The following is a 26,855-nucleotide window of genomic DNA, read 5'->3' on the forward strand; positions in this document are numbered from 1 at the left end:
CTCTCTATATCTTGTATGAATTGCTGTCCTCCAATATTACCTGTAGAATGTTTTTATATTGGTATAGTCTCTTCTATGGTTCATTTAAAAAAATATGTAATTTATTTAAAAAGTCCACATGGGTCAGATTCTGGACCACAAATATCAACCTTGAAGCAAAACCTATAGCCTTGTCAAGAGTATAAGCAGAAGCACGGTGATTTTTTTTTTTTTTGCATTTTATAATAATTGAAAATGTTCTCTTGTTTTTTTTTGTTTAATTTTGCACTGGATTGTTCAGTAATGGCTCTGGGCTTCTCATGTTGTCTTACAGCCCAGAAGTTACTTTCGCAGCTGAACTAATAGGATTGCTCCTGCAGCCAGAGAAACCAACACACAAAACTTTTAAAATTGTGCCAAGAGTTTGTGGGCACTGCTGGGTGGAAAAAATGAATTAATATACATTAATTATCCTTAGTAAACTGTATACTTCTATACTTTATAGAACCCCTCCCCCCCCTAAAACAACAATCAAATTTTAAGGTGGAAGTATCAACATGTTATTTTAACTCCAGTTATTCGTAACCTGGTCTTATTGCATAGAGAACTGTGCTAAAATAGCACAAGTTAGTGGTAAAGTAGCACATCTTAACGGCAGCTGACATCAATAACTTTCCCCCTGTAACCAGATATTGTGATGTCATAATGCCTCATTCCATCATTGCCTACCTCATCAGTGATGTCACAATGGCTTGACTATCCTATAATTGGCTTTTATTACGTATAGCAGGTATGGATAGTGTACCTTGCAGAAAGGACTCCTGTTTCACTTTCTCCATTATGTGCCTTGTAGTTGGGCTCACTGGAGTATATCCGACCACTAACTCAGTGGCGTTGAAGTCATCCATGCGCCCAAGGACGACTGGTGGGATGTCATAATGTTCCCGAATGAGTTGTTCAGAAAACACTATAAGATAGAGTACTAAGAAAAGCAGCGATAGCAAGAATTCCTACACGGAAAGAAAAATGTTACAGAAACATTTTTTTTTAAAACATGGCAACATAGAATTTAAGAAATATTAATAAGAAATCAAGATAATGTCAAGTTTTACTCATTTAAAGCAGTATGGCATAGCAAAAACTGAATTTTAACAACATTTTCATCATCATAAAATTGCACAAGCTGCTGCCTAAATTTACATTAATGTAGCACAAATATGTTGCAGATACATCTAGTGCTTATATACGTCATTGCCACCAATCATTGGAATATATATGCCTGAATGCTAGGCACTATTCTGTAACCAGGGCACACAAGTTGCTTTCTGCACAACTGCCAGGGAGGTGTAAATGTGGGCAGGGTATGGGCACGTCATGGCATGTCACTAAACGAGTCCAAAGAGAACAGCAGAGGTGGTCAAGGAAAGAAGGAAACAACCGGAAAGTCACAACCAGACTTCTATTGAAGAACTAGTAAAAAAGGTCCGTTTCTGACACAAATGAAACAGGTGCTAGCAAGCTTTTCATCGGAGTGTGTATGTTTGAGAGAGTGTGTGTGAGAGTGACTGTGTGAGAGAGAGAGAGTGAATGTGCGAGTGTGTGTGTGCGACAGAGAGAGAGAGTGAGTTTGGGTGCGAGTGTTCCAGGGTCCCCCCTAGTTCCAGGGTCCTCTCTCCCTCCTTCCCTCCCTCCCTCCCTCCTCCCTCCCAGTTCCAGGGTCCCTCCCTCCCAGTTCCAGGGGCATCATCCCTCTCTTCCTCCCTCCCTCCCTTCCAGTTCCAGGCCCCCTCCCTCCGATTTTTAAGAGTCATCTTCACTTACCAAGTCAGGGTTATGGCAGCAGCCAGCAGTGGTAAAACACATGCAGGCTCAGCCCTTCTCTCTCTTTCTCAGCTGTGGTCCTGCCCTTGCGGAAACAGGAAATGAGGGCGGGACCACAGCTGAGAGAGAGAATGGCTACGGTGATGTCAGTGGTGATGTCAGCCTGCGCTACGGAGCCTAGCAAACCAACTCCAAAGAAGTCACGAACACAGGCAGCCAGATCCATAGAACGTTGGAGATGAGAATTATTATATAGGATGAGCCTACTTGGCCAAGTTTTGGGGCTAGCCTTTATTAGGGGTCGTCACAATCTTTAATGTTAGCCCAATCGAGTGCAAATCCATAAAAGAATCTCCTTCTGGCATGGACAATCTATCATGCTACAGCAGTGTGTGTGTGTGTGTGTGTGTGATGTTACTTTTCATATCACACTACCAAAATCCATCTCTTCCATTATGAATTCACTCTATCATCTCCTGCATAGACTACCGCAGCCTGCTCCTCACCGATTCCCTACTCAACTATCTTTCTCTCTTACACGTTTTTCAATGTTCACTGCATGACTTTATCTTCCTCAAATGCCAGCATGAGCATATAGCCTTAATTCTCAGGTCCCTACATTGGTTTCCTGTTTGCTCTTACTTCTTGTACTTGCCTACAACTTGGGGTCTTTACTGCATCTTCTGATGATCTTCCCTTTCTAATCTCTCATAATATCTCTTCTCATCAACTCCATTTCTCAAGTCAGCTACTCTTATCTGTGCTCTTCCCTTCCATTGCCAACTCATAGTAACATAGTAGATGACGGCAGAAAAAGACCTGCACGGTCCATCCAGTCTGCCCAACAAGACAACTCATGTGTGCTACTTTTGTGTATACCCTACTTTGATTTGTACCTGTGCTCTTCAGGGCACAGACCGTATAAGTCTGCCCAGCACTAGCCCCGCCTCCCAACCACCGGCTCTGGCACAGACCGTATAAGTCTGCCCAGCACTATCCCCGCCTCCCACCACCGGCTCTGGCACAGACCGTATAAGTCTGCCAAGCACTATCCCCGCCTCCCAACCACCAGCCCCGCCTCCCACCACCGGCTCTGGCACAGACCGTATAAGTCTGCTCAGCGCTATCTCTGCCTCCCAACCTCTAGTCCCGCCTCCCACCACTGGCTCTGGCACAGACCGTATAAGTCTGCCCCGCACTATCCCCGCCTTCCAACCTCCAGCCCCGCCTCCCACTACCGGCTCTACTATCCAATCTCGGTTAAGCTCCTGAGGATCCTTTCCTTCTGAACAGGATTCCTTTATGTTTATCCCACGCATGTTTGAATTCCGTTACCGTTTTCCTCTCCACCACCTCCCGCGGGAGGGCATTCCAAGCATCCACCACTCTCTCCGTGAAGAAATACTTCCTGACATTTTTCTTGAGTCTGCCCCCCTTCAATCTCATTTCATGTCCTCTCGTTCTACCGCCTTCGTATCTCCGGAAAAGGTTCGTTTGCGGATTAATACCTTTCAAATATTTGAACGTCTGTATCATATCCTGACTGTACTTTCCACCTTGATGCATCCTATGCTTAGAACAGCCTGAGCTGGTGTATCCTGCTCTCTCTAGTCACATTCAAGCCCTACCTAAGGTCTCATGATGTAATGGCTGGTTAGGAAGTCGTGTGCATGCTGGGGAAACCCTTCCTCTGCAAGTGCTGATGTCACCTACTTACATCTTACTAATTCTGTGATATAAGGTGTATCTCTGTTGCTATTTCCCCGGATATATGGCTTTTGAGAATTGCCCTCTAAATAAAAATGTTAATATGTCTATCATTAAATGCTTACAGTTCGCCTTTCCACTGAATAAAAATTGGCAATATATGGTATTTATATGGTATTAAACAATGGTCCAGTGGTTTCTTCCACAGTTCACACTCTTCATATCATTAAAGCAAGGCTAATTCATTTTTTGATATAGCCAAAAGTAGATCTTTCATCTTCTTGGCTTGGAATTTGGCCAGCTAGCATTGAGCATCGAGATATTTATTCTGTATTCTGCAAAACGTTAAGTCCATTGTTTCACATAACGATAATTATTCCCTATAAATAACGCATACTGTATCCCAGCTAAAATGTGCAGAAAATTCATTATGACAAGATCCTTCAGTTTCGGAGAATGACGTAACAAAGCCGGATTGATTCTTTGCTAATCAAATGATAAGTACATAAGTACATAAGTAGTGCCATACTGGGAAAGACCAAAGGTCCATCTAGCCCAGCATCCTGTCACCGACAGTGGCCAATCCAGGTCAAGGGCACCTGGCACGCTCCCCAAACGTAAAAACATTCCAGACAAGTTATACCTAAAAATGCGGAATTTTTCCAAGTCCATTTAATAGCGGTCTATGGACTTGTCCTTTAGGAATCTATCTAACCCCTTTTTAAACTCCGTCAAGCTAACCGCCCGTACCACGTTCTCCGGCAACGAATTCCAGAGTCTAATTACACGTTGGGTGAAGAAAAATTTTCTCCGATTCGTTTTAAATTTACCACACTGTAGCTTCAACTCATGCCCTCTAGTCCTAGTATTTTTGGATAGCGTGAACAGTCGCTTCACATCCACCCGATCCATTCCACTCATTATTCTAAACCAATTCTTATCACTGAAAGAGCAAAGCAGTAATCAGGCAGTACTACAAACCTGCTCCATGGGGGACATTTTTCTTTCTTTTTTTTTTAACATCAAACTTCCTTCTTTCACACTCTGCATTGTAAGCTGTGCATTACTCACCTGTAAAGTTTGAATTGTAAGGGAAAGAGGGGGGGGGGGGAAGGGAATGGGACGATATACTTCCTTTCTGTGGGGTTTTTTTTGCAACTACATTCAAAGTGGTTTATATAGTATACTAGTAAACAAAGGCCCGTTTCTGAGAGCAATGAAACGGGCGCTAGCAAGGGTTTCATGGCTGCATGGGTCGTCGCGGTTTTACCTGGTTCGTGGCGTGCACCGCTGTTGTTTCCGTTGTAGCTCTGTGTGGGTGGCGGTTTTCGTGCGCGAGGGCGGAGCAGAGCTACAGTGTGGAAATCCGGAGTTTGTGGCCTGAGTAGAACGTTGGCGGTGAGAATCGGCTCCGCCCTCAACGTCATAGCGTTTGACGCGAGGGCGGGGCCCAGAGACTGTGATCTTCGAGGCTTCAGAGCTTCGAACATACGAACCTTGGCTTCAGTGACGTCAGCAGACAATAGAACGTTGAGGGTGAGTTTTATATATATAGGTACTTATTTGTACGTGGAGCAATGGAGGGTTAAGTGACTTGCCCAGGATCACAAGGAGCTGCACTGTAAGCTGTGCATTACTCATCTGTAAACTGTGCATTACTACCTGTAAACATTGCACTGTAAGCTGTACATTACTCACCTGTAAACTTTGCATTGTAAACTGTGCATTACTCACCTGTAAACTTTGCATTACTACCTGTAAACATTGCATTGTAAGCTGTACATTACTCACCTGTAAACTTTGCATTGTAAGCTGTACATTACTCACCTGTAAACTTTGCATTGTAAACTGTGCATTACTCACATGTAAACTCCGCAGTTTCATCCGCCATTTTACCAGGAGATTCTTCCAGAGCAGAGCTGCAGTCTGCTGGCACACGCTCGGCTTTCGGTGGTGTTCTTGAACCATTCCTAGAATCAAGAGAATAACAATATGCGAGAAGGGGTCACGGAAAGGAACCAAGAATGATTAGTTTCAGCGTGCTTGTCTGACATTGCTGCCTGGATGTCTCAACGCCACCTGAAATTAAATATGACCAAAACCGAGCTTCTCATTTTCCCCCCCAAACCCACCTCCCCGCTCCCCCCGTTTTCTATTTCTGTTGATGGTTCTCTCATTCTCCTTGTCTCCTCAGCTCGAAACCTTGGGGTCATCTTTGACTCTTCTCTCTCCTTCTCTGCTCATATCCAGCAGACCGCCAAGACCTGTCGTTTCTTCCTTTACAACATCCGTAAAATCCGCCCCTTTCTTTCCGAGCACTCTACCAAAACCCTCATCCACACCCTTGTCACCTCTCGTTTAGACTACTGCAATCTGCTTCTTGCTGGCCTCCCACTTAGTCACCTCTCCCCTCTCCAGTCGGTTCAAAACTCTGCTGCCCGTCTCATCTTCCGCCAGGGTCGCTTTACTCATAACTACCCCTCTCCTCAAGACCCTTCACTGGCTCCCTATCCGTTTTCGCATCCTGTTCAAACTTCTTCTACTAACCTATAAATGTATTCACTCTGCTGCTCCCCAGTATCTCTCCACACTCGTCCTTCCCTACACCCCTTCCCGTGCACTCCGCTCCATGGATAAATCCTTTTTATCTGTTCCCTTCTCCACTACTGCCAACTCCAGACTTCGCGCCTTCTGTCTCGCTGCACCCTACGCCTGGAATAAACTTCCTGAGCCCCTACGTCTTGCCCCATCCTTGGCCACCTTTAAATCTAGACTGAAAGCCCACCTCTTTAACATTGCTTTTGACTCATAACCACTCGCCTCCACCTACCCTCCTCTCTTCCTTCCCGTTCACATTAATTGATTTGATTTGCTTACTTTATTTATTTTTTGTCTATTAGATTGTAAGCTCTTTGAGCAGGGACTGTCTTTCTTCTATGTTTGTGCAGCGCTGCGTATGCCTTGTAGCGCTATAGAAATGCTAAATAGTAGTAGTAAGGGGTCACGGAAAGGAACCAAGAATGATTAGCAAAATAAGTACATTTAAAACAAGGTTCATGCCAGGTTTTTCAAAAGGGAGTTTCTAGTAGATTTCCCCTGTTTCTGAACCAGCTTCAGTATGCTTCACAGGGCTCTGCCAAAGTATGTCACCCAGGCCTTTTACTGCTCTGGTTTGACTTAAGTTAGGCCTCCAAATTTCAATAGGGACAGTTAAAGCTGCTTGTGAGAAGGCAAAGTTGAACGCCTGCAGGGACCTGAGGAAGTAGAAAAAGGAAACCGGGGGTGGATTTTAGCTCCAGATGTTCAAGAGCTGGAAAAAAGTAAGAAAGAAGAAGACGAGAAGAATAAGAAAGAATCCATAGACAACAAACAGGAGAATTTTTCTTGTCAAAACAGAATCAGATTGAGAGCTGAAAAGTACTTATTTGGATAAAGTATTAATTTGAGAGTTCAATGCCTCCCAGTCTCTCTTGGTTTCCCATTCCATTCTGCTCTGCCTAAATGAACTGGGGTGAAAGTCCTGCGTAAACAATAGAAGCACTTTGATGTAACGGCTTGACTGAAAGCAAATAGATTTGGAACGAACAGTCCTTTGACCTTAGCTATCGATCCATGGTTACACAGAAATTGACAGCACATAAAGACCAAAACAGCCCGTCCAATCTGTCCACCAACAATTTCAGTAATTTGGGTAGATACATATCTTCCCCTTTCCTTTATATTCTCCACCTAACCTTGTCATGTAGTTTATTCATTTTATTTATTGGGATTTATGTACCACCTTTATGAAGAATTTCACCCAGTTTAACATAAAACTTACAATTTTGTTAACAGCATAACAAGAGTAAAATAACCAAGAATAAACATAAATAGAATAAATGAGGTAAACTTGAAAACAGTAAATTGAAACCTAATAATAGAACTACCCTGGAATTCAAATACCAGAGATATAATACAATGTTAGCATAATATTAATGATGCAGCTAATAATCAGTAGAACATTCAACTAGCATAGATATGATGCTAAGATTTTCTACAATACAACTTAACAATATCAAAGGGAAACTGGTTCCATTCATTCACTGTACTTATAAATACAGAACACAGCAATCAGTGTGCAAGTCAGAGTTCTTCAGTTAAAGGAGGAAAACGCCTCAAAAACAAGCCCCTCCCACAGATATAAATGGGGTGAAGGCTACCAATTCATCATCACAGGCGTTTCTACAAACCCCCTTATTTTAAAACATTTTTTTTTAAGTTCTTTTTCTTAATGCTCAATAACAAAGCCGCTCTGCCGAGTAAGCTGTACAAAACTTATTTTTACTTAGCTTCGGCTAACTGCAGGCTTTCTCCTCCCAGGCCGTGATTCAACTGTGGTCAACGGGTCCCGTTTCACATTCCGCTGCTTCAGGACCACAGCTGTTCAATCACCCAGCTCATCGGTCATAAATCAATCCGTTCAAAAATGCCGATGGTAGCATGAAGGCCCTCATCTAGGATGAGTCTAAGGTATTTGAAGGAAGTGACAGGTGTAATCAGTCTATCAGTGGATTTACTTTGGGAATAAGGGAGCAACCAGTGATCCAACTTGAAACCGTCTTATTAGGATTTAGAACAAGATGGTGCTATGCCAACCAGTTAGCGACTTCCCCTAGGCAGTCTTGTAAAAGTACATAAGTAATGCCATACTGGGACAAGACCAAAGGTCCATCGAGCCCAGCATCCTGTCCCCGACAGCAGCCAATCCAGGTCAAGGGCACCTGGCAAGGTATCCAAACGTACAAACATTTTATACAAGTTATTCCCGAAATTGAGGATTTTTCCCAAGTCCATTTAGTAGCGGTCTATGGACGTCCTTTAGGAAACCATCCAACCCCTTTTAAACTCTGCCAAGCTAACTGCCTTCACCACGTTCTCCGGCAACGAATTCCAGAGTTTAATTATGCGTTGGGTGAAGAAAAAATTCTCCTATTTGTTTTAAATTTACTACACTGTAGTTTCATCGCATGCCCCCTAGTCTTAGTATTTTTGGAAAGCGTGAACAGACGCTTCACATCCACCTGTTCCACTCCACTCATTATTTTATATACCTCTACTGTCTCTTCTCCAAGCTGAAAAGCCCTAGCCTCCTTAGTCTTTCCTCATAGGAAAGTCATCCCATCCCCGCTGTCATTTTTGTCGCCCTTCGCTGCACCTTTTCCAGTTCTACTATATCGTTCTTGAGATGCGGCGACCAGAATTGATAAATTAATGGCCTGTGGGTCAGTGTAGTGTCTTAGTAGGAAATCGTCCATATAAGAGTACGAGCCGATTACAAGGGATTGAATGAGTAACGCTAATGAGCTAACAAATTAAAGAGACAGGGTGACAGAACTGAGCCCTGAGGAACCCCACAGGTGAGCGAGTGTGAGGCAGAAGTGGAAGTGCCTTGGACGACTGCAAAAGCATGGTGGCCCAGAAAGGAAGTAAACCACTTACGAACTGTACCCGAAATGCCTAAAGAGGTCAGATGCTGTAATAGAAGAGTATGGTGAATGAGATCAAACGCAGTTGAAAGATCTACAAACACCACCAGTGCAATCTTACATCATTCTAAATTACTACAGAGTTCACTTAGCAAAGCAATGATTGCGGTCTTTGTACTATACCCTTGTCTAAAGCCTGATTGGCAAGAATGTAAGGCATTAAATGATTCGGTGTATGACTGCAGTTGTAGAACTAATAAGTTGGAGATGGGACGGTAATTATTAAGTTGTAATGAATCTGAGTTTACAGAGTGGTTTAATTAAGGCATGTTTTAGTGGCGATGGCACTAAACGTAGAGAAAGACCGTTGGAAACCATGAAGAAAGGAAGTAACCCAAGTGATGGTTGAGTTAACCAACCAGTTGGTAATGGATCTAAGTAACAAATATTTATGCGTAATCAGGATAATAACCTGTTTAAAGAATCAAGCGATGGAGTCTCAAACGTAGACCAAGACACGGAGTTAACTTGCGGTGAAGAAGCAAGCGATGGGGAAACAGGGGATGAAGGAAGGTTCTGCAGAGGTGGAAAGATATCTTGTAACTTCTGAATCTTATTTGAAAAACGTGTGGCCAAATTTTCAGAAGTGAGATGAATAGTAGGAGAGTTTTTAAGAGGCAGAGAAACCAGATGGGTAAATGTCGCAAAAAGTTGTTTAGTGGAGTTAGACACTAGTTGGATTTATGTAGAATAATAACGTCTTTTTTTTGTTAGCAACTCAGATTTGGGCATTGTAGTATTGTTGAGTTTGCATAGGTTGAGGGCATCAGTTGACTTATTCTTGTTTTTATGCCAAAGGTGTTCAGCTTACATAAAGACACGTGTATGATACCAAGGCTGAGATTTCTTGTTCCTCCCCTATACATAGGTTAAAGGACCATCTGATCAAAGACTCCTAACAGAGCAGAATTCCAGATTGAGGCTTTTCTTCCACTGCACCCTAAATGATCACACCAGCCACACAAATCTTGCTACAGCCCTGGACATCAGTGAATTTTGGCTGTAACTCAGCATGATCTGTGAAGCGTCTTTAAGAAGACGCATAGGTGCCCTATATCTGTTTCTAAACTAGCCAACTACGTAGACTTCCAACCTAGGTGACCCATTATAAAATTATCTTTTACAAGTCTACCTGAGGGAATGGTCAGATTTGTATGCATTTCAGATAAGCAATAAAAGTTTGGAATGAGGGGATATTCTATAAACCAAACTGCATTTTCTTTCTTTCTAAGGTGACCCTTTCCCCTGACTCAGCTTACGTAACCAAACTGCATGTCATAAATTTGCTATAACACAAATGAACCTCTTAACTGTACCATAATTTCATCTTCCTATTTTTTTTTTCAGATTCATAACCTCTAGATTCTACTGTTTCTCAACTTCCTTTATAAATATTCTACAGAAACTGAATATCAACAATGATGTGTAAAAATGTCTTCTCCCTAGATTATCACCCCCACCCCCAATCCCAGTACTCACTGGCTCATTCCTGTAGTCTAATTCAGCACTCATTGCTCTCTCCTCAACTCCACCCCTGGCAGCCTGGGGTGGGTTGACACTTTACAAGTGCCCATCCAGGAGGAAAACAGCTTATCACTCCCCAAACTCCTGGGGCCCACAATTAACATAGTAACATAGTAACATAGTAGATGACGGCAGAAAAAGACCTGCACGGTTCATCCAGTCTGCCGAGGTGGAAGGAGGTGTTTCAGAGAGCTCTGCAGACTTCCAGTGGGAGGAGAGTGAGGCCTAACTCCCTCCCCAAGGATGTGGAGGGCCTCTGGGGAGCGTTCCCCAGGACAGGCCCAGGCCATGGGGCCTCTTGGGCTCAGGGACCAGAGGGTCAGGAAAAGCGGTCCCCTCCCTTGCAGTGCCGCAGGGAGGAGGGAAAGGAGCCCTGTGGATAGAAGAGGGCCAGACTCCAAGGGAGGAAGCCGGACTGGTACCCCCCTCGCGGCCGCACGACGTCCAGCAGGTGAGGGGGGGAGAGAGCTGGCGGAGGCCCTAGAGAAGAGCTGGTCTGAGAAGGAAAGAGTGGTAATGGAGATCTGTCAAGAGGCCCTGCCGGAGGTGGAGGAGGAAGGCAGTGAGGATAGTGACGATTTAGAGGAGGAAGAGCTTGTGGACTACTGCCAGGATCCAGAGGACCCGGCCAGTGGCATAATTAAAATGGTGAAGAGAATTAAAAGTACGGAGAAGGAGGTGGTGGACCTGGGGAAGCGAGTCAAAATGGCAAAAGCCCTGAGCAGGCTGGCCCCAGCAGAGCATCGCAAGACCTATATGAAAGAGGAAACCAGGCTGCTTAGGCTTCTCCAGAAAAAAGAACAGCTGCTGAGGGCCCTGAGGAAAGGCCCTGGAAATCCTCTGAGACAACTCTATATCAACAGAGACAGGATGGCCTCGGGGGGACAGGCCCCGTCAGCCTCGGTACAGTGGAAGCAACAAACAGAGCAGGAAGGAATCAGCCCAGGCTTTGGACCCCAGAACATTGAAGCATCAGGGGAGCTGCCAGGAACTAGCACCCAAAATACATTGAAATTCATGCAATACCTTGCTAGTCAGTCGGGGCCTCTGCAGGCAGCTTCTGGAGTAAGCAGGACTGAAGGTGGGGCTGTGGAAGCCTCATTGAGAACACCTGAGTGCGGGAGAGCAGAACAGGAAAAAAACTTTAACACTAAGACTTTTCACATTGTTGAAACAGAGGCTGGAATTTCAGGAGAGAAACCTTTTTCCACAGAAGTGGTGGTGGAAGTTGAAACAGAGGCTGGAATTTCAGGAGAGAAACCTTTTTCCACAGAAGTGGTGGTGGAAGTTGAAACAGAGAACTTACCTGGAGAAGAGGAGGTTGTCCTGTTCCCATTCACTGTAGTAGGAGCAGACGGCAAGGAAAAAATGCCTGCCCCAGCACAGCCTGGGAGGCCTCACCCACAAAGCTCTGAGGAGCAGGATGTTCCAGCTAATCAGCCTGCAGCAGGGCTGAAAGTGGAGATGTTCCAGCAGGGAGCTGCCTCTTAAAGGAGAATGCAGGAAGAAAGGCAGGTGAAGACAAGGAGTGGTTTTCGATAGAGAAAGCACAGGAGGCCACACAGTGTTCCCCACAAAAAGGTTCAGAATGGCAAGGAACTGCGCTGCCGGGTGGCAGGATGCCACGCCCGCCCAGCAAATTGGAGCAGGAGGCGCCAGCCAATCGGGCTGGAGGAGCAGGGATGGCCGCAGAGGAGAATGCTACAGCGCAGGAGGATTCCCCACGTTTGGGAGAGCGAGTGGTGCTGGAGTGCAGGAAGCCACTCTTACTTGGCAAAATGGCAGAGCAGGAAGTCCCAACGAAGCAGGACACCAGAGGGGAGACCAGTTCCCAGGAAAACAGCGGGCCCGCACAGGGAAAGCTGGAGCAGCACATTGCAAGGAGGGACCCAGCACAGAGAGCAGGTTCCGGGGGGGAAGGAGGGGGGGAGGAGCGGGCGGTGTTTGCCTTGCAGTGTGCGCCAGAAGGAAACTTGACTGGTACCTTTGACTTTGCAGTTGTGGCCAGGCTGCGGGGGTGCGAGCCAGGGGGGAGTGTTCGGGCCGGGAGGGGAGGGTTGGCTCGGTGGGCGGGGGAGGGGGTCAGGGGCATTGGGAGGGGAACAAGTATTTAGGGGAACCTGCTCTCACTGTCTCTAGCGAACGTGTTGAAGGGGACAATGGCAGGTTTTTTGCTGCAGGGGAAATGGTACAGAAGGACACTGTGAAGGCAGGGGATGTGCAAAGTCTGCTGATAGAAGGGAGAGAAGGGAGGGAGGCTGAGAGGGGAGGCAAGAGAGAGAGGGGGGGTACGGCGCAGCAGGAGCAGGGGGGTCTCAGTGCCGGAGATGGAGGAGGGGGACGGTGGGGGAGTGCTCCATCCTTTGCGGCGGTAGTAGGTGGGAGGGGTGGGCGCAGGGGGAATGGGGGGGGCAGGAAGCATTGGGGAAGGATGGGGGGGAGGGTGGGGGGGCCAGGTTCCCAAAAGGAGGAATGTGATTCAGTTAAGGTGGGTGGGGGAGGGGGGATGCCAAGTAGGGATGAGGCCCTGAAGTTGGTCCTGGGTTTAGGATTTCTCCCAGAGGACCTCTATGCCTGTATCCACCCGGTGAATATCCCAGAATATGATGTTAGTTGTCTGACCCAGCGAGGCATGGAGGTCTTCTGGGAGAAATACGAGGGGGTAAGGGGGAAAGGGGATTGGAGAAACTTTAGGGCCGTACCGATCAGCAGACCTGACCTGGTGCAGGTAACCCTGCTGGTCCGAAATGAATCCATCTCAGGGGCGGACCTGGCCTTCTGGCTACAGCGGTACGCAGAATTGCGTACCCCCTTGTCCAAACTCCCTGACCCCAGTAGGGTGTGGGCGGGAGGATGGTGTGCGCAGGTTAGGCTGAAGCAGGCAGGGCACGTGACCTAGCACATTCCCTCCGCGGCGTTCGTTGGCAGGGATCAGATCCTCTGCTTTTACAAGGGGCAGCCGCGGCAATGTCACAAGTGCGGGTCATTCAGACATTTTAGTATGTCGTGCCCAGTACGGCAGTGTGGGAAGTGCGGGTCTAAGGAGCATCCTACGGAGTCTTGTGCATCTATCCGGTGTAATTTGTGTGGGGGTCTGGGGCATGCATTCAGAGCTTGCCCTTGGGCCTCCCATAACGGGGGAGAGGAGGACATGGGAGGGGGCAGTCCAGTTCAGAGGGAGAGGGGGGGAGTGAATGTAGGGCAAGATCAGGTTCCCGGGGTGGGGGGGGGAAAGGAGCTGCGGAGGGACAGGGAGTGGGAGGTGGGGAAGGGTTGGGGGAAGGGCGGAAGCGGCAGGACGGGGCAGATGAGGGTTGGACGTGGGTGTCAAAAAAACAACGGAAGGTGACGGGGGTAAGGGAGGAAGGGGGAGGGGAGGCAGGAATGGGGATAGAAGTAGAGAACAGATTTAGGGGATTGGAAGATGAGGGAGGGGGTGACGAACTGGCAGGAGAGGATGGGGTGAGCTGGCAGGATGGGTTGGAAAGCATGGCAGATGCTGGAAAGGGAACAGCGGGTAAAAGGAAGAAGAAGAAGAGGGAGAAGGTTTTGAGGGACGAAGAGGAGGAAATGGTAGTGGAGGAGGTCGGGGAGGTGGGGGGCAGATTGGGGGGGGCTGAAGGGAGGGTGGGGGAGAAAAGGAGGGTAGGACAGGAGGCAGGGATGAAGGCAAGAGAGGAGAGGGAGGATGGGCTGGAGGCAGGATTGATGGAGGGGGTCGAAGAAGGGGCAGGAGAGGAGGCAGGGGAGGGAGGGTCAGTGGACGACTCCCAAGGAGGGAGGGAGGTGGGCGAAGAAAAGAGGAAGAAGGGGAGGAAGAAAGTAAGGAAAAGGGGGGGGGCTTTTTGAGCTAGGGGTCCGGGACTGGGCGGACGAGGAAGGGGAGGGTGAAGGGGAAGGGATCCCTGGAGGTAGTATGGAGCAGAGGGAAGGTAGCCAGGAGGGCGGGGGGTATGGAACGGCACAATGATGGCGGGACTGCTGTTAACATTCGCCACACTTAATGTGGCTAGTGTCGCCTCCCAGAGGGCGAGATGCTTGGTGTTCGATGGCCTCTCTGCCGTGGCGGCGGACTGTTTTCTTCTGCAAGAGACCAGGCTGCAAACGCTGGAGGAGGTTCGGCGGGCAAAGCAGGCCTGGAGATGGGGGCCCTCTATTTGGGGTCTGGCAGGGGAACGGTATGGGGGGATAGGCATCCTCTTCAAAACATTTAAAGTAGAGATCCAGAGGGTGGTGGAGCTGGGAATTGGGAGGTGTCTGGTGTTAGATGTGAGATTGCGGGGGGTGGCTTTGCGGGTGATTAACATCTATGGGCCGCAAAGCAAACGGGGAAGGGCAGCACTGTTTGGGAAAATTTGGCCGTACCTTTACACCTCACGGCAGCTAGTTTGGGGGGGGGGGATTTTAACACAGTCCTGAGGAAGGAGGATAGGGGGGGGAGGGTGGCGCAAGTAGGTTACGATGGGGTACGGCTAGCAGGGATCATGAAGGGAGCGGGATTGGTGGACGCGCACATAGAGTTTGGTGGTGGGACGCAGGGTTTCACTTTTGCCCGGGGCACTTGTAGAAGTAGAATCGACCGGTTTTTAGTTCGGGGAGGGGCGTGTGGGAAGGCACCAAGGGTGGTAGAGGTTGATTTCTCAGACCACAAGATGGTGCTGGTCGAGCTGGGGGGAGGGGGGATTCACGGATTGGGGAAAGGATTGTGGCGTTTAAATCAGAAATTATTGAGGGAGGGGATGTTGTACCAGGAGTATCTGGAGTTTCTGGCAGACCAGGTATCCATTCAGGGTGTCTTCCCTTCCCTAGGGGACTGGTGGGAAGTTTTGAAACACCGCACCAGGGGGTTCTTTCTCCGTCAGGCGAGGAGGCAGGGGAGGGAGGTCACCCGGCTAGGAACTGCTCTGAGGAAGCGAAGGGACAATTTGATTTCCAGGGGAGGGAAGAGGGAGGACATTGAGGCCTTGCAGCAGGAGGTGGAACGGGTACAATACAATCGATACTCCTCCCTCGTCTATGAGCGGGACTTCGGAAAGCTGCTCAGCCCGAACCCTTATGACTGCTGTAAGGAAAGAAGGGAGAGGAGGGTGGTAGAGGGGTTAAGGGATGAGGGGGGGACGCTCCAGCAGTCTAGGGCAGGTATCTTGCAGGTGGTGGGGACCCACTTTGGGCGGGTCTTTTTGGACCAACGGTTGGGGGAGGAGGCCATGGCAAGGTACATTGAGGAAACCCCAGGGGTGGGTAAGGGGGGGCCTCATCTTCGGGCCTTGCTGCGGCCGTGGACACTGCGGGAGGTACAGGAGGCCATTGGGGCCTTGCGGCGCAGGACGGCGCCGGGGCCAGATGGACTCCCGGCAGAGTTCTACCAGCGGTTTAGGGATCAGTTGGCGCCGGTCTTGTTGGCAATCTGGGAGGCGGCATGAACAGGGGGATCCTTGCCTGAGTCGATGGGGGCATCAGCTTTGGTCCTCCTTAGCAAAGGCAAGGACCTCCAGGATGTGGCAAATTGGCGGCCGATTGCACTTCTGAACACCGACCAGAAGATCTTCGCTCACATGCTCCTTGCCCGCATGAGGAAGATCTCCGGGGAAGTGCTGGCAGCCCCGCAGGGGTGTGGGGTCCCGGGAAGGGGGGTGCTGGAGGCAGTGGCCTGGGTGAGGGAGGGCCTGGAACGTAGTCGGGTGGGAGAGGGCAGGCTGGTCGTGGCCTTGGACCAGGACAAGGCTTTCGACCGAGTGCAGTGGGGTTTTTTATGGAAGGTCCTAGACCACTATGGATTCCCGGGGGAATGGATCGCGCAACTTCAGTTATTGTATGCGGGGGCGCGATTCTTTCCCCTGGTGAATGGATGGAGGGGGGAGGAGGTGGGGATCTCGGCGGGGGTGCGGCAGGGGTGCCCGTTGAGCCCCCTGCTGTACACTTTCGCCATTGATCCCCTGGTGAGGAGGCTGGAAGGGGGGGGAGGACGGGCTCAGAGGAGTGGAGGTAGGCAAAGGGAATGTGTTGCGAGTCATCGCCTATGCGGACGATGTCACCGTCTGGGTGGTGGACCGCAGGGAGGGGAGGAGGCTGCAGGAGACCCTTGCAGCATACTCCCAGGCTTCGGGGTCTCGGGTAAACCTGGGCAAGAGCACTAGCTTGTGGGTGGGGCCGGAGGGACGGCGGTTTAATTTAGGTGGAGGGTTCCCGGATGGGATAGAGAAAATGAGGGTTTTGGGAGTGTATTTTGGGGGAGGGGATTACGGGCGGGAAAATTGGGAACAAAGGATAGCGGAGGCGAGGGAGAAGGTGGACCGCTGGAAGGGGTGGCGGATGCCCATGGAGAACCGGGTCTGGTTGCTGAAGAGCCAGGTGGTCCCCATGTTCCTGTTCCTGAGCTACATCTGTCTCCTGCCGGAACGCTGTTTCACGGCAATTTACAGCGTGTTCTTTCAACTCCTGTGGGGGAACAGGATGAACCCAGTTCGACGTAATTTTACTTACCGGTCGCGGGAGGAAGGGGGGGGGGTGGGAATGGTAAACCCAGTCTTGCTATTCTCCTCCCTCTTCATCCAGTTTAACCTGGGGCGGGCGGGGGGTCTGGATGCCCCAGGATGGGTACACAGTGTTGTCCAGTGGTGGGAGGGATTTTGGGGTCCTTGGTTGGGGGGAGGTAGGGTGGGACGGTTGTGGAAAGGGTTCCCGGAGGGGGTAGGCTACTTTAAATCCTTGGTAAAGCTGGTTCGGCTGTGGGACATTACATGGGAGGAAGTTAGGGCAGGGCAGAGGGAGATCTGGGTGGAGCGGGTTCGCTCCCAACGCTTCTCCTCTCCCCTGGCTCTTAGGGATGCTCCGGAGTCCGTGCTGAGACAGGGCCTGCGTTTTATTTCATCCAAACGCATCCCACACAAGTACAGGGACATTGCTTGGCTGTCCCTACATGGCAGGTTGTATGTTAGGGCACACCTTCGGTGTAGGAACCAGCAGGACCGAGACTGCCCGAGGGGGGAGTGTGCTGGCCGGCTGGAGACCATGGACCACTTCCTGAAGGAGTGTCCATTCTCTGTAGCGGTTTGCCGGAGAGTGGCTGCCTTGCTGGCCATCCCCAGCTTCACGCCCTACACCTATGCGGACTGGGTGTATGGGAGGCAGGGGGAGACGGGGCGGCTAGAGCCAGGTACCGCCTTTCTAATCTCAGTTATCATCAGATACTGCCTATGGATGGCTCGCTGCGGGGTGTCCCTGGGCCAGGAGTGCAGGTCTGCTGAGCAGGTCTCCTGGGACGTTGTCCGAGCTGTCCAGGAAGTGGCCCGATGGGAACGGGTGGAGGTGGGGGTAAAGACCTTTGGGGTTTGGTGGAAGCATGTACGCTTGAAGTTGAGTTGAATGTTTGGGGGGGGTTGGGGGGACGGTTTTTTGTGTAAAATTTGCATTTTTGTATAAAAGTATAGAGGGGCTGGCTTTATAACTGCACAGTGTAATGTATTGAAATTTGATTTTTCGCTTTCATTTAATAAAGGAATTCTCCAGTCTGCCCAACAAGATAACTCATATTTGCTGCTTTTTGTGTATACTCTACTTTGGATTTGTACCTGTGCTCTTCAGGGCACAGACCCTATAAGTCTGCCCAGCACTATCCCCGCCTCCCAACCACCAGCCCCTCCTCCCAACCACCGGCTCTGGCACAGACTGTATAAGTCTGCCCAGCACTATCCTCACCTCCCAACCACCAGCCCTGCCTCCCAACCACCGGCTCTAGCACAGACCGTACAAGTCTGTCCAGCACTATCCCCGCCTCCCAAACACCAGTCCCGCTGCCCACCACCAGCTCTGGCACAGACCGTACAAGTCTGTCCAGCACTATCCCTGCCTCCCAACCACCAGTCCCGCTTCCCACCACCGGCTCTGGCACAGCCCGTATAAGTCTGCCCAGCACTATCCCCGCCTCCCAACCACCAGCCCCGCCTCCCGATCTTGACTAAGCTCCTGAGGATCCATTCCTTCGGCACAGGATTCCTTTATGCTTATCCCATGCACGTTTGAATTCCGTTACCATTTTCATTTCCACCACCTCCCGCGGGAGGGCATTCCAAGCATCCACTACTCTCTCCGTGAAAAAATACTTCCTGACATTTTTCTTGAGTCTGCCCCCCTTCAATCTCATTTCATGTCCTCTCGTTCTACCGCCTTCCCATCTCCGGAAAAGGTTCGTTTGCGGATTAATACCTTTCAAATATTTGAACGTCTGTATCATATCACCCCTGTTTCTCCTTTCCTCCAGAGTATACATGTTTAGTTCAGCAAGTCTGTGCGAGACTCTGGGCTTTTCTTCTGCACTGCTATCAGTTATTTTCTCAGGGAGGGGAGTATCGTGTAATCTCCCCAGCAAGAACCTCCGGACGCTGGAGTCATCAAATGGTGGAGGGAACTGTGGGGGGAACGAGGGAGGCAGTGGGGCCTCAGTTTAATTTCAGCTGCATGTGCATCGTAAAGGGAGAGACCTGTGGGAAAGGAGACAATGCGGAGAGACATGGAAGAAGTGTGTGAGGGGGAGGGGCTGCAAAACGCAGTAGACCTTGGACCGAAAGAAAGTCAAGTTTAGCATAAGGTGATGTGAAGGAAGAAAGAGGAGTGAGCAGAAATTGACAGAATGTGGCCAAAAAATTGAGGTTTTCTTTAGCATGACAAACAGAGAAACCCTGCCAAATCCTGTATGAAGATCCTAATTAACCAGAAACACCCCTTCCCGTGCACTCCGATCCATGGATAAATCCTTCTTATCTGTTCCCTTCTCCACTACTGCCAACTCCAGACTTCGCGCCTTCTGTCTCGCTGCACCCTACGCCTGGAATAAACTTCCTGAGCCCCTACGTCTTGCCCAATCCTTGGCCACCTTTAAATCTAGACTGAAAGCCCACCTCTTTAACATTGCTTTTGACTCATAACCACTCGCCTCCACCTACCCTCCTCTCTTCCTTCCCGTTCACATTAATTGATTTGATTTGCTTACTTTATTTATTTTTTGTCTATTAGATTGTAAGCTCTTTGAGCAGGGACTGTCTTTCTTCTATGTTTGTGCAGGGCTGCGTACGCCTTGTAGCGCTATAGAAATGCTAAATAGTAGTAGTAGTAGTCTCTTGTAACCAGAGCTAATATTGTGATGTCATAATGCCTCAGGCCACCAATAAGAGCCAACCTCATCAGTGATGTCACAATGGCTTGATTGTCCTATACTTGGCTCACTTTTATTACATAGCTCTTTGAGCAGGGACTGTCTTTCTTCTATGTTTGTGCAGCGCTGCGTACGCCTTGTAGCGCTATAGAAATGCTAAATAGTAGTAGTAGTAGTGCTTTGGATAGGTTGTGTGTATGGGTAAACGGCCATCTTATTATTTATTTATTATGTGTTACATTTGTAGCCCACATTTTCCCACCTATTTGTAGGCTCAATGTGGCTTACATAGTACCGGAGAGGTGTTTGCTGGCTCCGGTGTAAACAAATACAGATTGATGTTGCGGTAAGAATGTTCCACTCAATGTGGAAACTTAAAAGAGTGAAACCGTTCTTCCCGAGGGCAATATTTTGCAATCTGGTAAAATCAATGGTCCTTAGCCATGCCGACTACTCTAACGGAATTTATGCCGGATGCAAAGAAAATCTTATAAAGAAGCTTCGGACTGCTCAAAATACGGGCAGCCAGGCTTGTATTTGGACGAACCGCGATTTGATAGGGCCAAACCCCCTTCGTGAGAAATTAGATTGGCTACCAATCAGAGAACGTATTACTTTTAAAAATGTACCCTGGTCCATAAAATTATATACGGCGATGCCCCAGGATATATGTCTGGCCTTATAGACCTACCAACCAGAAACTCAATCAGATCATCACGCTCTTATTTAAATTTCCGCCACCCTGGTTGCAAAGGACTCAAATACAAATCAGTTCATGGATCCAGTACACAACTCTGGAATGCACTCCCAAAGGCCATGAAAACTACTTATGACCACCTCAACTTCCCGGAAATCACTAAAACCCTATCTGTTCGAAAAGGCATATCCTAATGATCCAACTTAATCACCTGAATCCAGCGACTCAAGTAAACCCAGACTTGTTTTGAACGTAGTGAACTTTATATAACTTCCCTCTCTATGTTTCCTATTGTGTCTGTACATATCTATTTCATTTGTAATACATTGCTCTATATTTGTTTATTGACCAGAGGAGGATTTCGCCCCACGGCGCTATACAGTGGGGGAAATAAGTATTTGATCCCTTGCTGATTTTGTAAGTTTGCCTACTGACAAAGACATGAGCAGCCCATAATTGAAGGGTAGGTTATTGGTAACAGTGAGAGATAGCACATCACAAATTAAATCCGGAAAATCACATTGTGGAAAGTATATGAATTTATTTGCATTCTGCAGAGGGAAATAAGTATTTGATCCCCCACCAACCAGTAAGAGATCTGGCCCCTACAGACCAGGTAGATGCTCCAAATCAACTCGTTACCTGCATGACAGACAGCTGTTGGCAATGGTCACCTGTATGAAAGACACCTGTCCACAGACTCAGTGAATCAGTCAGACTCTAACCTCTACAAAATGGCCAAGAGCAAGGAGCTGTCTAAGGATGTCAGGGACAAGATCATACACCTGCACAAGGCTGGAATGGGCTACAAAACCATCAGTAAGACGCTGGGCGAGAAGGAGACAACTGTTGGTGCCATAGTAAGAAAATGGAAGAAGTACAAAATGACTGTCAATCGACAAAGATCTGGGGCTCCACGCAAAATCTCACCTCGTGGGGTATCCTTGATCATGAGGAAGGTTAGAAATCAGCCTACAACTACAAGGGGGGAACTTGTCAATGATCTCAAGGCAGCTGGGACCACTGTCACCATGAAAACCATTGGTAACACATTACGACATAACGGATTGCAATCCTGCAGTGCCCGCAAGGTCCCCCTGCTCCGGAAGGCACATGTGACGGCCCGTCTGAAGTTTGCCAGTGAACACCTGGATGATGCCGAGAGTGATTGGGAGAAGGTGCTGTGGTCAGATGAGACAAAAATTGAGCTCTTTGGCATGAACTCAACTCGCCGTGTTTGGAGGAAGAGAAATGCTGCCTATGACCCAAAGAACACCGTCCCCACTGTCAAGCATGGAGGTGGAAATGTTATGTTTTGGGGGTGTTTCTCTGCTAAGGGCACAGGACTACTTCACCGCATCAATGGGAGAATGGATGGGGCCATGTACCGTACAATTCTGAGTGACAACCTCCTTCCCTCCGCCAGGGCCTTAAAAATGGGTCGTGGCTGGGTCTTCCAGCACGACAATGACCCAAAACATACAGCCAAGGCAACAAAGGAGTGGCTCAGGAAGAAGCACATTAGGGTCATGGAGTGGCCTAGCCAGTCACCAGACCTTAATCCCATTGAAAACTTATGGAGGGAGCTGAAGCTGTGAGTTGCCAAGCGACAGCCCAGAACTCTTAATGATTTAGAGATGATCTGCAAAGAGGAGTGGACCAAAATTCCTCCTGACATGTGTGCAAACCTCATCATCAACTACAGAAGACGTCTGACCGCTGTGCTTGCCAACAAGGGTTTTGCCACCAAGTATTAGGTCTTGTTTGCCAGAGGGATTAAATACTTATTTCCCTCTGCAGAATGCAAATAAATTCATATACTTTCCACAATGTGATTTTCCGGATTTAATTTGTGATGTGCTATCTCTCACTGTTACCAATAACCTACCCTTCAATTATGGGCTGCTCATGTCTTTGTCAGTGGGCAAACTTACAAAATCAGCAAGGGATCAAATACTTATTTCCCCCACTGTATAAGCCACACTGAGCCTGCAAATAGGTGAGAAAATGTGGGGTACAACTGTAACAAATAAATAAATAAATAAATAAAGGTCATGTGGTACAGCCACATAAGGGAATCATGCAACGAAAGGGGTGCGTTATGTCCATTACGTATTTTAGTTTTGTTGAGTAGCAGAGATCAGGCATTTATGTTGGATTGGTAGGGTATGCCTTTTTCAGCAGGTAAGTTTTTAGTGTTCTCCGGAAGTGTAGACGGTCGTATGTGGTTTTTGAGGCTTTTGGTAGTGCGTTCCACAATTGTGTGCTTATGTAGGAAAAACTGGATCTAAGTCTGACCACTCAAAACTATTTACCATGTGAGTCTTTATCTGCCATCATATACTAAGTTACCACGTTATTTTATAAAAGACTCGTAGAGTGCTGAGCCTTTTATAAATACTTTCATGGCAGAAGATATAACCATATTTACTACAAGACTCAAAAGATGGAACATTTTATAAACACAGACAGACAAAAAGCATCATCAGAGTGGAAACATACAAGACTAAGTGACACTATACTCTGTTTTGTAACCGGCATGCAAAGGTGCCTAGCGGGATATTTTTAATTGGCTAATTTTGTAAACATGCCTGCAAGAAGTTAAGGAGCCTTTCTCTAAAATTGTCCTAGGGGTAGTGGATTTTCCTATCATAGTGGGGCACAAATCCCCTCCCTTCTACACTGCAGACCTCAGATCTGGAAACAAATTATGATTTTGCATAAATGCTGGTGGATAAAACTGCTGAAGTATATGCGTATTGCAGTTGTAAAACGTTTGCTTTGAAGACCCACCTCATCGCTCTACTTAAAATTCTTATCAATAGAAATCAAACAAAATAAAACATGGAAAAGAAAATAAGATGATACCTTTTTTATTGGACACAACTTAGTACATTTCTTGATTAGCTTTCGAAGGTTGCCCTTCTTCGTCAGATCGGAAATAAGCAAATGTGGTAGCAGATAGTATATATGAGAGAAACATCAAAGCATCACTTTGACAGTCTGACAGTCTGACCTATCCTGTTAGAATATCAATGAAATGCTTTGATGTCCCCATGCATATCCCCACCCTCCCACTCTGTCAGACTGTCAATGTAATGCTTTGATGTTTCTCTCATATATACTATCTGCTACCACATTTGCTTATTTCCGATCTGACGAAGAAGGGCAACCTTCGAAAGCTAATCAAGAAATGTACTAAGTTGTGTCCAATAAAAAAGGTATCATCTTATTTTCTTTTCCATGTTTTATTTTGTTTGATTTCTATAGATTCTACATGGAATGTTGCTATTCCACTATAGCAACATTCCATGTAGAAGTCGGCCCTTGTAGATCACCAATGTGGCCGCGCAGGCTTCTGCTTCTGTGAGTCTGACGTCCTGCACGTACGTGCAGGACGTCAGACTCACAGAAGCAGAAGCCTGCGCAGCCTTCTACATGGAATGTTGCTAGTGGAATAGCAACATTCCATGTAGAATCTCCAATAGTAGCAACATTCCATGTAGAATCTCCAATGGTATCTATTTTACTGTCATAGTAATGCTTGAATGTTTTCACTTATATACACTATCTGCTACCACATTTGCTTATTTCCGATCTGACGAAGAAGGGCAACCTTCGAAAGCTAATCAAGAAATGTACTAAGTTGTGTCCAATAAAAAAGGTATCATCTTATTTTCTTTTCCATGTTTTATTTTGTTTGATTTCTATTGATAACCTTTAAGAGTGGACTAACACGGCTACCACACCTCTCTACTTAAAATCCTTGATATCCTTAAAATCCATGAATAAAACCTTTCTTCCCAAGGGACATTTTTCGCAGCCTGGTACAGTCAATGGTGCTGAGCCACTTAGACTACTGTAATGCACTATTCGCTGGCTGTAAAGAGCAAATCATCAAGAAACTTCAAACAGTCCCGAACACCGCAGCCGGACTCATATTCGGGAAAACAAAATACGAACGTGCAAAACCCCTAAGAGAAAAGCTACACTGGCTGCCACTTAAAGAATGAATCGCGTTCAAGGTCTGCACCCTAGTTCATAGGATCATTCACGGAGACGCCCCAGCCTACATGCTAGACCTTGTTGACTTGCCACCTAGAAATGCTAAAAGATCAGCCCGCACATTCCTCAATCTACACTTCCCCAGCTGCAAAGGACTAAAACATAAACTAACACATGCTACCAGCTTTTCTTACATGAGCACACAGTTGTGGAATGCATTATCACTTAACTTAAAAACAATCTATGAACTCACTAACTTTCGTAAATCTCTGAAGACCTACCTCTTCAGCAAAGGCATACCATAATGATCAATAGTTTAATCACAACACAGCACCACTTTACCTATATTCTGACTGTTTACTCTCTATATCTGATTGCGTAATTCTATTTTGTCATCCTTACCCTCTATGTAACTACTACTACTACTACTTAGCATTTCTATAGCGCTACAAGGCGTACGCAGCACTGCACAAACATAGAAGAAAGACAGTCCCTGCTCAAAGAGCTTACAATCTAATAGACAAAAAATAAAGTAAGCAAATCAAATCAATTAATGTGTACAGGAAGGAGGAGAGGAGGGTAGGTGGTTACAAGTGGTTACGAGTCAAAAGCAATGTTAAAGAGGTGGGCTTTCAGTCTAGATTTAAAGGTGGCCAAGGATGGGGCAAGACGTAGGGGCAAGTACCTGGCAGAAACCCAAACAGTAGCAACATTCCACGTAGAACCCCAAAGAGTAGCAAGATTCTAGAATTCTAAAGAATAACAAGATTCCATGCAGAATTTCAAAGTGTAGCAACATTCTATATAGAATCCCAAAGACTAGCAAGATTCCATTCAGAATCCTAAGTACATAAGTACTGCCATACTGGGACAGACCGAAGGTCCATCAAGCCCAGCATCCTGTTTCCAACAGTGGCCAATGCAGGTCACAAGTACTACTACTACTACTACTACTATTTAGCATTTCTATAGCGCTACAAGGCGTACGCAGCGCTGCACAAACATAGAAGAAAGACAGTCCCTGCTCAAAGAGCTTACAATCTAATAGACAAAAAATAAATAAAGTAAGCAAATCAAATCAATGAATGTGAACGTGAAGGAAGAGAGGAGGGTAGGTGGAGGCGAGTATTTACAAGTGGTTACGAGTCAAAAGCAATGTTAAAGAGGTGGGCTTTCAGTCTAGATTTAAAGGTGGCCAAGGATGGGGCAAGACGTAGGGGCAAGTACCTGGCAGAAACCCAAATAGTAGCAACATTCCACGTAGAACCCCAAAGAGTAGCAAGATTCTAGAATTCTAAAGAATAACAAGATTCCATGCAGAATTTCAAAGTGTAGCAACATTCTATATAGAATCCCAAAGACTAGCAAGATTCCATTCAGAATCCTAAGTACATAAGTATTGCCATACTGGGACAGACCGAAGGTCCATCAAGCCCAGCATCCTGTTTCCAACAGTGGCCAATCCAGGTCACAAGTACTACTACTACTACTATTTAGCATTTCTATAGCGCTACAAGGCGTACGCAGCGCTGCACAAACATAGAAGAAAGACAGTCCCTGCTCAAAGAGCTTACAATCTAATGTAACACCAACTGTATCTTCTACTCTGGAACATAACGGAACATTGTAAGCCACACTGAGCCTGCAAATAGGTGGGAAAATGCGGGATACAAATACAATAAATAAGAAATAAAAATAAATAAATAAACGTACGGGTTGAAGCCCCACTTTTGATATGTGTAAATGGCCCTCAAGTTTCTAAGTCCAAAGGCCAGTCCAAAGTCGCTCCCACCCCACCCTCTTTTCTTGCTTTCTCTATTTTAAGCCATCCGTTTCTGTCTTTTCAAAACAACTCCCTGTCTACACATTTTGTTATACCATCTATATCGCCAGAGGACATTATGGTTGTTCGCGAGGTAAAAAAAAAAAAAAAATTCAGCTGAGAGAGCAAAACGGGCAGCGAACAGAACGAATTCCAAACCAGAGCGCAGGGCAAAAGGGAAATTCAGGTCTTAAGTATGCATTTATTTTTTTTTTACCTTTGTTGGGGAAGTTAAAAGGCTCTGGGAAGTGCCTGGTACCTCTCTCTTCTTGCAGCTCCGAAGGGCTTCAGCTTTCTGGCTATTTTGCAGCTGAAGCGTCCCCGCTTTGTCTTTCACAGCAAACTGTCCGAGAGCCAAAACTCTTCCCCCCTCTGCACGTCCTCTTGGGCAAACGTTTCCTCGTATTTCTTTTTTTTTTAATTATTTTTCTAATTTCCCTTGCAGGTACTTTTTCTAGATTCTGCCTTTTGCAATACTTTCTCTTCTGCTTGAGGGTTGTCTTTACTTGGGTTTTCTGTTCTTGTGTGTTGGGCTGTTTCTAATTGCACAAAGTGCTCCAGGGGGGGTTCTCGGTGCTCATGCGATAGAAATCAATACACCCCGTCTTCTTTCCTTTGCTCTCC

The 26,855-nt window shown here is 47.2% G+C and overlaps 1 protein-coding gene across 1 annotated transcript in view; it reads right to left on the bottom strand.

The window, feature by feature from the left end:
- The window catches only part of LOC115472576 (ATP-binding cassette sub-family A member 9-like), a 200,452-nt gene extending 173,810 nt beyond the window's left edge, over nt 1–26,642 (bottom strand). Inside the window, exons 1-3 of the mRNA XM_030206869.1 lie at nt 26,449–26,642; nt 5,371–5,477; nt 785–989 (exon numbers count right to left, since the gene is read on the bottom strand). Coding sequence (XP_030062729.1) covers nt 785–989; nt 5,371–5,475 — 310 coding nt within the window. The 5' untranslated portion in view covers nt 5,476–5,477; nt 26,449–26,642. The remainder of the gene's footprint in view (nt 1–784; nt 990–5,370; nt 5,478–26,448) is intronic.
- Nucleotides 26,643–26,855: the final 213 nt, after the last annotated feature.

This window comes from Microcaecilia unicolor, chromosome 6 (genome assembly GCF_901765095.1).
Source record: "Microcaecilia unicolor chromosome 6, aMicUni1.1, whole genome shotgun sequence".
In the NCBI taxonomy this organism is placed as follows: Eukaryota; Metazoa; Chordata; class Amphibia; order Gymnophiona; family Siphonopidae; genus Microcaecilia; species Microcaecilia unicolor.